The sequence below is a fragment of the Schistocerca piceifrons genome, chromosome 4, assembly GCF_021461385.2.
Source record: "Schistocerca piceifrons isolate TAMUIC-IGC-003096 chromosome 4, iqSchPice1.1, whole genome shotgun sequence".
Classification (NCBI taxonomy): domain Eukaryota; kingdom Metazoa; phylum Arthropoda; class Insecta; order Orthoptera; family Acrididae; genus Schistocerca; species Schistocerca piceifrons.
In genome coordinates this window covers 414,827,490-414,844,809 of record NC_060141.1, presented here as the reverse complement: position 1 = coordinate 414,844,809, position 17,320 = coordinate 414,827,490, and the positions used below count along the sequence as shown (strand labels likewise).

The 17,320-nt window shown below is 39.0% G+C and overlaps 1 protein-coding gene across 1 annotated transcript in view; it reads left to right on the top strand.

Annotated features, from left to right (window-relative positions):
• The window catches only part of LOC124796388 (adenylate cyclase type 2-like), a 179,918-nt gene that overhangs the window by 116,966 nt on the left and 45,632 nt on the right, over nucleotides 1-17,320 (top strand). The window contains exons 13-14 of the mRNA XM_047260556.1: nucleotides 15,673-15,768; nucleotides 15,864-15,987. Coding sequence (XP_047116512.1) covers nucleotides 15,673-15,768; nucleotides 15,864-15,987 — 220 coding nt within the window. The remainder of the gene's footprint in view (nucleotides 1-15,672; nucleotides 15,769-15,863; nucleotides 15,988-17,320) is intronic.

Genomic DNA, 17,320 nt, shown 5'->3' with positions numbered 1-17,320 from the left:
GTACATCCTTACTCCATATCAGGCTTCTGACACACTTCTGGAATGCTTCTGCTTTTCCCCCCTGCCCGTTTATTTCTCTGTTGTTTTTTCCATCTTTCTGTATCAGGCTTCCTAGGTACTTGAAATTCTCCACTCTCGCCAATTGTTCCTCACCAATTGTTATCTCAGTTGTTCCTCTCTCCTTCTTTCTTGTTGTGATAATCATCTCACTCTTACTTATACTAAATTTCATCCCATATTCTTGTACTGTTCGTTCCCATACGTCCAACTGCTCTTGTACTTCCTCCTCCTTATACCCCCATATCATCAGATCATCTGCAAACACCACAGCTTTCATCTTCCTTTCACCAATTACTTGTGCTACTGTACTCATTATACCATCCATCACTACAATGAAGAGTAATGGTGAAAGTGCACTTCCCTGCCTCAAGCCATTCTTCTGTTCAATCCAAGCTGATCTCTCTCCTCCTACTTTCACACAGCTCACACTTCCATGGTACATTTCCCTTATCCTCCAAATAATCTGCTTCGCAACTCCTCTGTTCTCCAGGGCTTTCCACACTTTGCTTCTACATACACTACCATAAGTTTTTTTGATGTCCAGGAAGGTCATTAGTAGATCTATTCCATATTCATAGTGCTGTTCCTGCAGTTGTCTTACAGCAAAAATTAGCCACCGTGGACCTTCCTGTTCTGAAGCCATGTTGCTCTTCTCCCATTCTTCCTTCTAATTTTGCCTGAATTCATGCTTCCAAAATTTTCTCAAATATCTTTGCACAATGACTCATCAATCGCTCTTGCACTCTTTTCTATTTCTCTTCTTAAAGATCGGGACAATTATTCACTTCTTCCAGTCTTCTGGGATCATCTTCTGTATCCACACAATTTCTATTACTCGATAAAGCCATTGTATCCCCACCTCTCCTGCTGCTCTCACCATCTCTACTCTTAGCTCATCCAGACCAGGTGACTTCCCTCCCTTCATCATGCCCAATGCCTCTTCCACTTCTCTCCATGTAAGGTCTTTTTCTATTTGCTGTTCCTCCTCTTTTTTCTCCTTGGCTTGTTCCTACTCATCCAGGTCCCCATTCGGGTTCAGGAGTTCTTCAAAATACTCCTTCCACATATTCTTGAGTTCCTCTTTATTCTCTACGTATTTTCCAGTTTTGTTCACCATTCGAGCATAATCTGCCTTGCCATTCTTCCTCTTACTTTTAACCATCCCTTTTTTTAACCCTCTCTATCCTGTCCATCATTCTGGTCCACTGTTCCATCCACTTTCTTCTTTCCTCTGCCACCACTCTTTTTGCTTCTTTCTTTCTTGCCTGATACTCTTCCCTTGTCTCTATTGTTCTCTTCTGGAACCATACCCTAAAGGCTCTATTCTTCTTTTGTACTATATCTTTTGTTTTATCATTCCACCAGGGTGTTTCTTTCCATCTCTTTTTGTTGCTTATCTTCCCACATATTGCTTCCACCGCACTTACTAATGTTCCCTTGAATCTACCCCAAACCTCTTCTACCATTTTTGGTTCACCCTCTGGGATGCTTTCCTTTACTACTTGTCTCAGGCTGATCTTCGGCCGGACATGGCTGCTTGTCCTGTTCCAGAGGTTGCCCCTCAGTCTGCAAGATCCGGGCGGTCGCAGAGGGTGGGCTTACTGGTAGTTGGGAGTTCCAACGTCAGGCGCGTAATGGGGCCCCTTAGGGATATGGCAGCAAGAGAGGGGAAGAAAACCAATGTGCACTCCATGTGCATACCAGGGGGAGTCATTCCAGATGTGGAAAGGGTCCTTCCGGATGCCATGAAGGGTACAGGGTGCACCCATCTGCAGGTGGTCGCTCATGTCGGCACCAATGATGTGTGTCGCTATGGATCGGAGGAAATCCTCTCTGGCTTCCGGCGGCTGTCTGATTTGGTGAAGACTGCCAGTCTCGCTAGCGGGATGAAAGCAGAGCTCACTATCTGCAGCATCGTCGACAGGACTGACTGCAGACCTTTGGTACAGAGCCGAGTGGAGGGTCTGAATCAGAGGCTGAGACGGTTCTGCGACTGTGTGGGCTGCAGATTCCTCGACTTGCGCACATAGGGTGGTGGGGTTTTGGGTTCCGCTGGATAGGTCAGGAGTCCGCTACACGCAGCAAGTGGCTACACGGGTAGCAGGGGTTGTGTGACGTGGACTGGGCGGTTTTTTAGGTTATATGGCCTCGGGCAAGTACAGAAAGGGCAGCAGCCTCAAAGGGTGCGGGGCAAAGTCAGGACATGTGGGGGCCAAGCAGCAATCAGTACTGTAATTGTAAACTGTCGAAGCTGCATTGGTAAAGTACTGGAACTTAAAGCACTGATAGAAAGCACCGAAGCTGAAATTGTTATCGGTACAGAAAGCTGGCTGAAGCCAGAGATAAATTCTGCCGAAATTTTTACAAAGGCACAGACGGTGTTTAGAAAGGATAGATTGCATGCAACTGGTGGTGGCGTATTTGTCACTGTTAGTAGTAGTTATCCTGTAGTGAAGTAGAAGTAGATAGTTCCTGTGAATTATTATGGGCGGAGGTTACACTCAACAACCGAACTAGGTTAATAGTTGGCTCCTTTTACCGACCTCCCGACTCAGCAGCATTAGTGGCAGAACAACTGAGAGAAAATTTGGAATACATTTCACATAAATTTTCTCAGCATGTTATAGTCTTAGGTGGAGATTTCAATTTACCAGATATAGACTGGGACACTCAAATGTTTAGGATGGGTGGTAGGGACAGAGCATCGAGTGACATTATACTGAGTGCACTATCTGAAAATTACCTCGAGCAATTAAACAGAGAACTGACTCGTGGAGATAACATCTTGGACCTACTGATAACAAACAGACCCGAACTTTTTGACTCTGTAAGTGCAGAACAGGGAATCAGTGATCACAAGGCCGTTGCAGCATCTCTGAATATGGAAGTTCATAGGAATACAAAAAAGGGAGGAAGGTTTATCTGTTTAGCAAGAGTAATAGAAGGCAGATTTCAGACTACCTAACAGATGAAAACGAAAATTTCTGTTCCGACACTGACAATGTTGAGTGTTTATGGAAAAAGTTCAAGGCAATCGTAAAATGCGTTTGAGACAGGTACGTGCCGAGTAAAACTGTGAGGGACGGGAAAAACCCACCGTGGTTCAACAACAAAGTAGGGAAACTACTGCGAAAGCAAAGAGAGCTTCACTCCAAGTTTAAACGCAGCCAAAACCTCTCAGCCAAACAGAAGCTAAACAATGTCAAAGTTAGCGTAAGGAGCGCTATGCGTGAAGCGTTCAGTGAATTCGAAAGTAAAATTCTATGTACCGACTTGACAGAAAATCCTAGGAAGTTCTGGTCTTACGTTAAAACAGTAAGTGGCTCAAAACAGCATATCCAGACACTCCGGGATGATGATGGCATTGAAACAGAGGATGACACGCGTAAAGCTGAAATACTAAACACCTTTTTCCAAAGCTGTTTCACAGAGGAAGACCGCACTGCAGTTCCTTCTCTAAATCCTCGCACAAACGAAAAAATGGCTGACATCAAAATAAGTGTCCAAGGAATAGAAAAGCAACTGAAATCACTCAACAGAGGAAAGTCCGCTGGACCTGATGGGATACCAATTCGATTCTACACAGAGTACGCGAAAGAACTTGCCCCCCTTCTAACAGCCGTGTACCGCACATCTCTAGAGGAATGGAAGGTTCCAAATGATTGGAAAAGAGCACAGATAGTCCCAGTCTTCAAGAAGGGTCGTCGAGCAGATGTGCAAAACTGTAGACCTATATCTCTGACGTCGATCTGTTGTAGAATTTTAGAACATGTTTGTTGCTCGCGTATCATGTCGTTTTTGGAAACCCAGAATCTACTCTGTAGGAATCAACATGGATTCCGGAAACAGCGATCGTGTGAGACCCTACTCACTTTATTTGTTCATGAGACCCAGAAATTATTAGATACAGGCTCCCAGGTAGATGCTATTTTCCATGACTTCCAGAAGGCATTCGATACAGTTCCGCACTGTCGCCTGATAAACAAAGTAAGAGCCTATGGAATATCAGACCAGCTGTGTGGCTCGATTGAAGAGTTTTTAGCAAACAGAACACAGCATGTTGTTATCAATGGGGAGACGTCTACAGACGTTAAAGTAACCTCTGGCGTGCCACAGGGGAGTGTTATGGGACCATTGCTTTTCACAATATATACAAATGACCTAGTAGATAGTGTCGGAAGTTCCATGTGGCTTTTCGCGGATGATGCTGTAGTATACAGAGAAGTTGCAGCATTAGAAAATTGTAGCGAAATGCAGGAATATCTGCAGTGGATAGGCACTTGGTGCAGGGAGTGGCAACTGACCCTTAACATAGACAAATGTAATGTATTGCGAATACATAGAAAGAAGGATCCTTAATTGTATGATTATATGATAGCGGAACAAACACTGGTAGCAGTTACTTCTGTAAAATATCTGGGAGTACGCGTGCGGAACGATTTGAAGTGGAATGATCATATAAAATTAATTGTTGGTAAGACGGGTGCCAGGTTGAGATTCATTGGGAGAGTCCTTAGGAAATGTAGTCCAACAACAAAGGAGGCGGCTTACAAAACACTCGTTCGACCTATACTTGAGTATTGCTCATCAGTGTGGGATCCGTACCAGATCAGGTTGACGGAGGAGATAGAGAAGATCCAAAGAAGAGCAGCACATTTCGTTACAGGGTTATTTGGTAACTGTGATAGCGTTACGGAGATGTTTAGCAAACTCAAGTGGCAGACTCTGCAAGAGAGGCGCTCTGCATTGCCGTGTAGCTTGCTCGCCAGGTTTCGAGAGGGTGCGTTTCTGGATGAGGTATCGAGTATATTGCTTCCCCCTACTTATACCTCCCGAGGAGATCACGAATGTAAAATTAGAGAGATTCGAGCACGTACGGAGGCTTTCAGACAGCCGTTCTTCCTGCGAACCATACGCGACTGGAACAGAAAAGGGAGGTAATGACAGTGGCACGTAAAGTGCCCTCCGCCACACACCGTTGGGTGGCTTGCGGAGTATAAATGTAGATGTAGATGTAGATGTAGGTACTGTAACCTGCTTTCTTCCTCCTTCAACTTCCATACCCTTATACGTCTTTCCTGATTTTCAGTACCTTTATTATCCTTAGTCCCTCTTAGGTTCATTAACAGCAAACGGTGGTCACTATCCAAGACCTCTGATGGTAATACCTTAATGTCAGTGATGTTCCTATTCGTCTCACTATCGTACAGGAAGTAGTCAACTATCAACTTCCTCTTTAAGTCTTCACTGTACCAAGTAATCTTGTGGCTCTCCCTTTTCCTGAACCAAGAGTTCCCAACTAGCAAGTCATTCCTTTGACAGAACTCCAATAGTCTTTCGTCTTCCTCATTTCGGCAGCCCCAACCCTCTGGCCCAAGCACACTTTTGCAGCCTTCTCTTTCTCTTCCAAAGTGTGCGTTTAAATCCCCCATTACTATCATATTCTTCCTTCTCATCTGCTTCTTCATTTCCCCTTCAAACTCTTGCTTCTCCTCAGAAGTGCAACCCACCTGCAGCACATACACTTGTATTACCTCTATAGTCATATTTTGGTCTTCATCATCCTATCACTTATTCTCTTCACTTCCTCTTTTAATCCATTCCGACTCCATTTCTCGTTCCCTCCTCATTTCCACTCCAGTGCAGTTGGTAGCCTTTCCTCAGCTCTCTCCCTCCTTCCCCTTTCCATCTCGTTTCAGCTAACCCCAATAGGTCTAACTTCCTTCTTTCCATCATGTCTATCATCTCCTCCACCTTTCCAGTCAATGTTTGTATATTTAGTGTTCCAGATCTTAGTCCTTGTTTATAGCCAGTTCATTGTTGATTAAATCTGTCCTTTCCAAGACCCATGCTATTTTTGAAAGCAGAAATCATAGTCCACTACTGGCTTGCTGGCCTATCATAGCTTCACCAGAGCCCCATTAGCCGTCACTTTTCAGGGTTCCTGTAGGACCTTCACAGCTACTGTAGCAGTCCCGGGTCATATACAGTCCCCAATGTACCTCGCTCCTACAGGCAATCCCCTACTTCATGCCATTGCCCATCCCCCATGACTTGGACCAGGGGTTGGATTTGTGGGAGACTGTGTTTTTACTACTACATGTATTAGTGTGTTTTTACTACTACATGCCCTTATCTCCTTCCATTTAACTGCAACACACAATAACTTCTACTGTATCAAGAATTTCTGTTTTCTTCAGAGATACAAATAAAGATGATAGTCAAGGTAAATGAAAATATGAGAGAGAGGACAGTTCAGGCTAATATGATGCCATTGGTCTGTGCCCCATGTCACCAGAGCATTAGCAGGATTTTGCAAAGACAGGTTCATGACCCCTCATACCTGCATATCTGGATTATTGAAGAAAATTATTAGATCAATATGAATACCAGTTTCACCATAATAATTTTACACTTTGGACATGTTAGGCAAGATAATAAATAACATTTATATTGCATGTGTTTGATCTGTGTATACTAAAAGAGTTGCAGTCTAGATCTGATGTCTCCTTGCTGTATTCTTCTTAATGGCCTCCATTCAGCCTTCCTGTTTAGACATCACAACTTGATGAAAGAACTTCACTTCATGTGCAAGAAAACAACTTATTTGTTTATTTTGTTGAATTAAGAGTGTATCACAGACATCAGTACTTCCATCATTTCTGCACACTGAAATCCTTTCTACAACAAAAGTTGTGAAAACAGCTTGGACTCTACCAATATAATCAGTCACTCAGGTGATATGGATGTGAGATCTCCTTTGGTAATTCCAGTAAGTGAGTAATGATCCACGATTTCTTTTGCAGTTGGCTGACAACTTCTTATTTGACATTCCAATGAGCTGTTGACATTTATGCACTTTAAGGCAATGTAACCTGCCAGAGATTTCAATGAATGCAGTGCCACATCTTCATTGGAACATTTTGAACAGTTGAAATTAGCCTTTAGCAGCAAGCAGTCTTCACCTCTATCTAGAGCATTATTATAACACAACTCACCAGTTAAATTGGTGTCTAGTTTGACATGTAACTTGACTCAAAAGAAGGTTTTAAAAGAAGATTTTCACTGTCTTCATTGGTCTCTTCTGCTAAAGTACTCACATTATGACCACATTCTCCCAAGCAAACATTTATTTGAAGAGACAGAAGAATCCTTCACCCTGGCATTCAACACCCCAAAAAATGGATGAAACAATCCGAGTGTAGCTCAGCATTTTGAAAAAGGCAACAAAATTAATTAAAGCTGGGGAAGAATTGATTCAAGCCTTTGTTGGAGTATCTGTTCTTACTTTTGATTAAACAGACATTGACAGTCACATAAGTTACGTCTGCTCATGAAATACTTCAGATGATAATGGTGCATGATTCATTTGAGACATGGAAGCAGCCAATATATTATTGCCTACAATGTCAAAATGACTAACAAGCTCTTGGAAATAATAAAAAAACAGCACTGGAACGAGGAAGACTATTAAGAGATTAAACAGACATAGATAGTCAAATAAGTTATGCCTGCTCATGTGATACTTTGGATGATAATGGTGCATGGTTCATTTGTGACATGGAAGCAGTCAATATATTATTGCCTACAATGTCAAAATGATTAACAAGCTCTTGTAAATAATGAAAAAAAGTACCGGAATGAGAGAGACTATGGATTGTAGCTATTACTTGACCCAAAAATTTGAACATACGGAAACTTTCAGCTTGTTCTACCCACACATAAAACATGTTTTGCAACCTCTAGAGATCACGGCAGGATAGTATGGGCATTTGGTAAGGTGTCTGTTGCTGCAATTGCTAAGGAACTGTTACTAGATGAAAAACTTGTTTTACTTGATTTCATAAACACAACAAAAGATATGATCACAAGGGCTATCTTTCAACTGTGATATGCATTTCAGAAGTATATTTGAATATAACTGGAGGTTTGTACCAAATGTCACAATGGCTACACAAAACAAAACAATGGAAAATCTAGGATGAAATAATGATAATATTATGAAAAGGATAATTGCTAAATTTTATCTACATGACAATGTGGCATGAGGTCCAATTCAGAATGAACACGTTTTACAGCATAAATTTTTGAAGACCTGATGATGACTGCAAAGTCCATCGAAACTGGTTGTTTCTGAATAAATAAATATTTATGTGATCTTGGCTTTAGAAAGTTTTTACCAAGTAAAACAGATCACTTCTTATACTTTCTCAACATGAGAAAATTCAATTTATTTAACAATGGTTGAAAACCTTGCTCCAGAGAACACTTAATGAGCATTGAATATATCCTGATGTGAAAAGTTGTGACAAAATAGCCTTTATGTCCTTCCTAACAGTCTCATGTTTCATTTTAGAGACTTCTGTAAGATACAATATAGCCATTAGTTGTGTCCTGAGATCCTCATTTTATTTCTCTCCCACAAATATGACTGAATCCTGAATAGATTCAATACTAACTACTGCTCAAGTTTTTCACACAGATTTTGTATACAAGTGATACTCTCTTTGTGTGGCAACTTAGTGTTAAAGGTAAATCGTAATCATGTGCTTATGATTTATTAATCCATCTTCAAGCATTTTTCATGCAATTGATGTCGTTATTTTACATACATTATGATGATGATGATGATGATGATGATGATGATGATGAAGTCCCATACTCCGTGACGAAGCGTAGGGGAACGATGCGGGTGACCCGCACCACCGTACTAGGCAAGGTCCTAGTGGAGGTGGTTTGTCATCGCCTTCCTCCGACCATAATGGGAATGAATGATGATGAAGATGACACAACAACACCCAGTCATCTCGAGGCAGGAAAAATCCCTGACCTCGCTGGGAATCGAACCCGGGAACACGTGCTCGGGAAGCGAGAATGCTACTGCGAGACCACGAGCAGCGGACTAATAATTACAAAATAAGTCATACATTTTTAACATTCCGAAAGAGTAAATTTGTTTTATACTGCACATGTTTAGTAGTCATTAAACATAAATGAGTCGTGCAGAATGACAAAAGGAGATACTGTATGTGTAACACAATACACATGCTAAGAAAAACATTTTAACACATATAAATGAGACAGGCTTAATACATGTTAACCATTGGGGAAAATGCATTATGTAAATAAACCACAACCGCATGACACAATAACATTTTCAGAAGTGCTCTTGTAATATGGTGGTCATGTCATACAGCAGTTTTAATAGATTATATCATTTTTATTACATACTTTAAATTCTTCTATTGTATAGAATGCTTTTTGTCCAAGTCACCTTTTTGCAATATTTTTGAAGACATTCAGTGATACACTGACTGCTGTAGGTGGTAGCATGGTAAATAATTGTATCCCTGTGTATGTGTAACTGTTTTGGGTTTTTTTAAGCCTAGTAACTGGGATGTCCATCATCTGCCTTTGACGTGTGTCATGGCTATGTACAGACTCGCGCAGTTTATAGCTTTCTTGGTTTTCATTTATATGCACTAAGCAACTGAGAATAAACAGTGATGTAAGTGTCAGTATTTTTAACTCTATGAAATAGTCTCTACATGATACAAGGTTTCTCACTCCAGCAATACACCTAATGGCCTTTTTCTGCCAAAGAAAAATTCTTTTTGCCCCAGAGGTGTTGCCCCATAACAGCACTGCATACGTGAGGTGGCTATGAAAAAAGACATAATAGGCATTTAGCAGTAGCTCGTCCGTCATACAAGTCCTGAGCTTAGTTAGCAGATAGGTGACTCGGGATAACTTTTTGCATACGTAATTGGTGTGAGTTTCCCAGGTTAATTTTGGGTCCAGATGAATGCCAAGAACCTTAACTGAGGAACTACAGTTGTCATTGTTACATAGGCTGAATAGAATATTTACAGTTTTAGAGTAGTTCATTTGTATTTAATTTGCTCTGAACCATCCACTGGATATTCTGAGCTGTTCTGCACTTTTGTGCTTGAGTATGTCCAAGGCCCTATCTACTGTAAGAAAGGTGGTGTTGTCTGTGTATAGTATGGACTTACAAGGCATCATATTGGACAAATCATTTACATAAATTATGAAAAGCAAGGGTCCAAGCATGGACCCTTGTGGCACACCTCGTGTTACACCCAGTGTGTTTGATTTGTTTCTGTTAAAATGTACTATTTGTTTTCTCTCACACAGATAAGACGTAATCAGAGATAGTACTTTGCCTTCAAAACCATACGAGCAAAGCTTATTTAATAGAATTCTGTGGTTGACAGAATCAAAAGCTTTACTTAGATCTACAAGTGTGGCATTTACAGAAAGTTTGGATTCGAATGCAGACAAAGTGAAAGAAATAATATTTTCCACTATCTTCACAGTTGATAACACAGGTCTGAATCCATATTGAGAATCACTAAGGAGGTTGTTGGCAGATAGATGCCTATGCATTTGGAGCTGCATGCAATGCTCTATTACTTTCAATAGAATGGGTATAAGAGAAATTGGTCGATGATTACTTGGACATGACTTGTCTCCTTTTTTGTGTAGTGGTGTGACCACTGTCATTTTTAAACATGTTGGGAAACAATCACTAGTAAACATCCAATTTACAACTACACAGAGTGGAAATGCTATTATATCACCTATTTTTTTAATTACAAAATTAGAAAGACCATAAATGTCTTCTGCTCTTGAATTTCTTAATTCTGCAATTGATCTCATGATATCACTTAACTGGACCTCTTTCCATTCACATGTAGGAGAAATGTGTTTCAAATGTTGTAGGAAAGATACAGCTTCCTTTAGGTCCTGTTGACATTTATTATTTGACTCAGCTGCAGCAAAGGAACTTATGTCACAAGCATTAACGAAATAGGCATTGAATTCGTCTGGTGTGATATTCACATTACAGTCATCACTTTTACAGTTCTTACTTCCCCCCAGTTCAGTCTTTACAAATTCCATGCAGCTTTACATTTGTTGTCAGAATTATTAATGTAATTGTCATTTGTCTCACACTTTGCTAACCTGATTTCTGATCTGTATTTACTCTTTAACTTAATATAACTAGCTTTGTCTGCACCATGATTTTTATATTTATCATAATAAATCATAACCAATGCTCTAAGCCTCCACAGAGTGAGTGTGAACCACTTGGGTGTAGAGTCATGTTTTCTGGTTGTTGCCGTATTTATTTTCAGAACTTTTGGACAACAGGTCTTAAAAATGTCTGCGAGTATATTGATAAAAACTGTAAATGCATCCTCGACACTTTCACTATCAAGTAGGATGTCATTCCATCTAAACAGCTGCAACTGTGTCCTGTAGTTGTCAATATTTTGATCATACAGTAGCCTGATATGCTTTGCTTTGGGGCAGTTAGATATAGGTTTATTGATTTTTAATTTTAACCATATCCCCTCATGGTCTGAAAGAAAATAAGTACTGAACAACCCTAGCTCATACAGATCTTTTTCAACATTGGTGATAACATTATCAAGACAGGATAACTGCCTTGTTGGATTGTTATTAATGCAATGTAGATCATGTGATCATAACATATTCTGTAGATAAAGCTGCTTTGATGTCTTTAGCCTTATATCAATGTATATGTCTCCCAATTTTTAATATTCTGTATTTGCTTAACTTTTCAAAGTGTAAGACCATTTTTTTCTAAGACCTGTGTAAATAATTCACTGTCACTATCTGGAGTATGGTATACTGACACTATTATGAGTTTTAGTGTTGGAAGTAGCATTGCAGCAGCTTCAAGCACATTCTCTATACAGTATTCAGCAATGTTAAAGACACTATATTGCAAATATAGATCACTACTAATATAAATTGAAACTCCACTACGCTATTGTGTTTTTCTACAGAATCCTGTAACTAAATCAAAGCCCGGTGGTAAATACAAATCCAACTGACCTTCACTTACCCAGTGTTCATTAACACATAGTATGGTGTTTTGTTCTTTCCTAACAGAATACTCAAGTCATCAATTTTATTTCTTAAAGACATGATATTTATATGCATGAATAAAAGGGACTCATTGTTCCATGATGGCAGGTCTAAATTGTTCTGCAATTGTACATCAGTTTGTGAGCTTGCCGTGTGAAGTCTTCTGTTACTTGGAGTAGGCTTACTCACACATGCTGCTAACTCCTTGTCGGTGCTGGATCCAGGTGCTGGTGATGCAGATTCCCTGGAGCTAACCATAAAAAATCATTTCTTCTCTTTGGTAGCTTTCTTGCCCTAGAGGAAACCCGTACTGCAGTTTGTTTCATGCTACACATGGTCTGGCTGTTTGCTTTTTGCACCACCTCAGCAGAGAATAAAGATGTATCACAGTTAACATTTGCAGGTTGTGTGATGGCTTTTGCAGACATTTTCCTTTGTTTGGAGTTCTGTAATGAACCATGGGGCTGGGTAGTAGTCCTACTGCATTCCATCAACTGAGTACTTTGCCTCAGATCCGATTTAAAGCCATTTTTTGAACTGGGAACTGTTTTCATTACCTCTGTTCTATTCCATGTGCATTTAACTGAAACAGCAAGGCTTCTGCACAAATTAAGTTTTCCTCTTGCATTGAGTTGTAACCCATGTTTTGTGTAATCATACCTCTGTAAAAGATAGTTCATATCCACTACTCGGACTTTGTCACTCATAACATCCATTAGAATGCTATTGAGATTAAATACAGACTTGTTCAAGTATGGCTTGTCATATCGGTATGGTATTGTACATAGTATCAGCTGTGTATGGTTTATCACCGAGATTTGCTTCTGAGCAGCTGCACTGAAGTTTCTTATTTGTTGGTTAATGTCATTAGCGCCTGGTACAACAATCACTGAATCATTCATTGTGAAGTCACCAGTGAGTTCAGTTGCTTCCTTCACAACCTCTTCAAAACATGCATTTGGTTTAACTATCGCTGATGCTTTGTAGTCCGAGGTTAACATCTCATTAATGACTGATGCACAGCCACGTCCGTGGCTATCAGTCAGCATAAGTATTTTATTACTACACTTCGACTTTGTTTGCCGTACTTTTGTTATTCTTGGGAGTTCTACTAGTTTTATCCACAACGTTTTTAGTCGTGCTTGTGAAGTGGCCAACTGTTTTCTCTATGATATCAGCTGTGCCTTTAGCAGCATCGTTTACGTTTTTCATTGGCATAGAGCTATTTTTTTCTTTGGCCAGTTTGAAATTATGCGAGCAATGTTTGGTAGCACCTTGCAAATTACACTTCTTTATTGTTTCACGTTCATTAAGTCCATTTTTCTCTGATAATACGTCATATTTATGATTCAAAACTTCTATCTTGTCCAGTAGTATGGAGATGACAATGTTTTTGCTGTCGACATTTTCTAGTTTTAGAACTAAATCATTTTTGCAGCACTGACGACAGAGCCAGATTTTTCGCTTTGAATTCGCCTTTGCACACGTCAGATGATAAATGGTCTTGCATTTAATGCACTGAACGCCTTTAGTTGCAGGCTTATGCATTCTCAATAATACAATATTAGTAGCAACTACATAACGCACATAACAGCTAAAAAAAAGATAGACTTTGTACTGTGAACATCTCTTTAACATGCTCAAGAAATTAATTTGTCCTCTTAGGCCCAATATTGCTAGAATTTATTACAGCATTCAGAGCTTTGTATCCTATCTTGTTTTTTCTATGAAGGGACAGCTCTTGGTTTCTGTGGGCAAACCTAAGAGCCCATTTTACAAATCCCACACATAATCTTCAGGCAGGACATGTACTGATATATTTATTTTACTCATTTGTTTGCAATAAGATATCCACATGTGATAAACAATAAAGTATTTTGGGACCAGATGATACATGACATCCAGAGTTTTATAGACAATGTTGTTGCAACAGCACAAATATGCCTGACCTCATTCATTTCATCAGCAATTCAATATTAACTTGGAAAGTAGCAGTCACAACATAAACCAAAGCACTACCTGCACACAAAACCAATTCTACTTGGAGACAGCAGTAACAGACAACATATGGTCAGCTGCAACACCTCAACAGTGACCTCACTGTTAGCAACCTTGGCTTACCAAGTTTCATGTGAGAAGCCAGAATAAAGCCCCCAGGATGGTAGTAACTGGTAATGTCAACCAGGATGAGGAATGGTGTTGCAGACTCCACCATGAAGAACAAGAAATGTGTATGACACTTCCACACAGAATATTTTCACAGTTGTTAATGACAAACTATTTGGGAAATATAACTGCCTTCTCAGAAACCAGTGATTTCTGAAGTAATGGTTAAGAAGATAAAAAGAAGGGAAGCATAGATAGAACAGCAATGCAATGCAAAAAGAGCAGAAAAAATAATGAATGACAAGGAGAAACAAATAAAAATAAAAATTAGAAAGAGGGAAGATAAACAAGAAACACAAATGAATATTTTAAAGAAATTTGGAAAAGTTTCATTTTGGAAATTATTAATGAGAAAAAGACTCTAGTTCTATATGGAGGAAAGAGAAAGAAAAAAATGCTAGTCATATATTGATGAAAAAGAGGGAGAGTGTGAATGTGGCCTGTAAGAAATGGTAGAGAAACTTGGCTTCCTAAACAATTGACATAAATGACAGAAAACATGACCTTTTTAGGAGAATACCTCACAGAAAAACTTTAAAATGTATCTGCAGTAGCAATATGAGTGAAACAGAGCTCCACAGATTAAGTATATAAAGGCCACTAAATCACCTGTACTTCTTGTAAAACTGTCTTCCTTACAACCCCATTATCATTCTGGACTAATGGAGACCTTTTATCTTGATCATTTCTATCCCTTCCCCTAATACATTTTTCTCATTTCAAAAAATTGATGCCTCAATTCATTTCTGTTATTCTACTACTGTTTATGAAGCCACTGTAAGAGAATAGTAGGAACTTATTAGTTGACAGGTGGGCAGTATCTTCCTACCAGTTTAACAAAATATGGTTCAACCAGGTATGTAATTGTCTCTTCTCATAAAAAATTCAGAAATTTTCACTTCTTTTCTTTGTTAGTTTTGATAGTTAATTGGTTTATTTTCTTCTGGTCTATGACATTTTGACCAAAATCAGCCACATATTATTAACTACATTCATTACTTCTTCTAACATATCATGATTCGATGATACATGGGTATTTTAAGGTCTGCTTGTGCATCTGCCGACATATTAAGAGTCTTTCTTAAATTGAAAAAAATTCAAAAAACTGTTTTTCTCTTGTATTTTATAAACTTAATAATATAACTGTGATGGACATCATCTGTTCAGATCATAACTTAATTTCTATTTAGATGGAAGGTATTAGTTCACCGGACAAATACAAAATAAAACAATTTAATATTGTACTTTATTTTTAAGAAGTCATATTAAACAATAAAATGTGAATATCAGTTTGTTGTCAATATTATAATGAGTCTACACAGGATAAACATATTCATTTCATAAACAACAATGCATTATGATATGTTCAACTACACAATGATTCAGCCTATCACAAGCATGTATATTAACTTAAGACGTACTTTTACATTTTCGTATTATACATAATTTAGTGACAGTTGGCAGTAAGTAAAGTTACTGATAAGAATTTAAATAAATTTTTAAACAGTTTTCTCTTTTCAACAGAACAGTGAGACATCAAATCCAAATCTAGAACCTCAGGTAGCTCACATCATGTACATTGTGTTCTTAACATTCTCACTTCACCTGATAGATAGACAGGTAAGAAAATTAACAGACTGTCTGTCTTTTTATTGCATAGTTCTGCCTGGTTATGTTTCTAACAAAGGAAATCACTGTTTTTTGCAATTTCACAGTCAGAGTACATGAATCGCTTGGACTATCTTTGGAAACGTCAACTTTCAGAAGAGCAGGATCTATCAGCTGCAACTCGTCTAGTGAACAAGATGCTTCTGGAGAACATCTTGCCATCTCATGTTGGTATGATTATCCACATAAAATATAAATAATTGATTTATCATCTGTTCTAAAAATATTTTCTTAAATTTGGTTTTCTTTGCAAATCTTAACACAGTTTCATGACCTAAAATATTCAACAAACATAAGACCACACACTGTAATCATAAAATAACTCTTACATGCTAGTCACAATAATATTAACATTCATAAATGGACATTGAGTGTCAAGCAACTGCAATGATAATTTCCTTCCACTCAATAGTTTCAACCATTTAGTCAGAGGCAATGTAAAAGAAGATGAGATGAAATAAAGAGACAGTGAAAGACAGCATCAAATCTGTGACCAGACACAATATAGTGAAAATTCCTGTAATGGTAACATCAATGAAAACAACAACAACAGTCATCAAACTAGATGGTCCCTAGCATACAATTTGTTTAAATGCAACACCACCAAAGTCACCTTCTCATGTACTGTTCCCATTATCATCACTTTTACTACTAGTGTTTTATGTCCACTCTTGCCTCCAACCACAACCATAATTTTAACACAAGTGGGAATACATATCTGCAAGATTTCAGATATTTGTAATATAAATCTTACGAAACAGAGCACAGTGGGCTACCACGACCAAACTGCCTCTAATTTCAGTTTCTACTTCCACTAGTAGTCTGTGTTCTTCCTCCTCCATTTCAGCTTCAGTTGCTCACATTGTCCAAGAATAAACCGTGCATAGAACCACTATTTGTTTTCATGCTTGACACCTTGTCTGTTTTCATTGCTATGGCAAAATTCACTAGGTTGTGATATGTCACTCACATGATCTTTCCAAACACATTTAGCATTCATCGGTAGTACTCTTTCCACCATGCCCTAGGCTTATATCCATCATGATTGCATTTGACATAGGATTTACTCCAACCTTGCTGCCTATTATCCTGATGTTGTGTACAATTATCATGCACAGTGGCATCTTTTCTTTGAAAATATGTGAGAGTTGTGTGTTTTAGTGTAACTGATAAGTGTAGTTGACTATAATGGGTGTGTGTAGTGCCATGTTTGTGTTGGACGATGAAGATAAGAGAAGGGAGAGGATGAAGCCCAGTGCTGGCACATAGCCTACTCCTCTCAAATAGCACTAAGGTGACTACTGAGGCTAATGTCCCCATCTGATGGTTAACCATTAACAGTGTCACATGCACTCCCTTCATGAGTTGCTGCAGAGATGTTTGGAATTTAATCCATGGCATTGGCACAGTGTCTAGTGATCAGAAACTTAATGCCACCAACCCTCCTCCTCTTTACCATAACAGCAAAGGGAAAGCAAGCAACAGTACTTGGCGTACCCTGGAT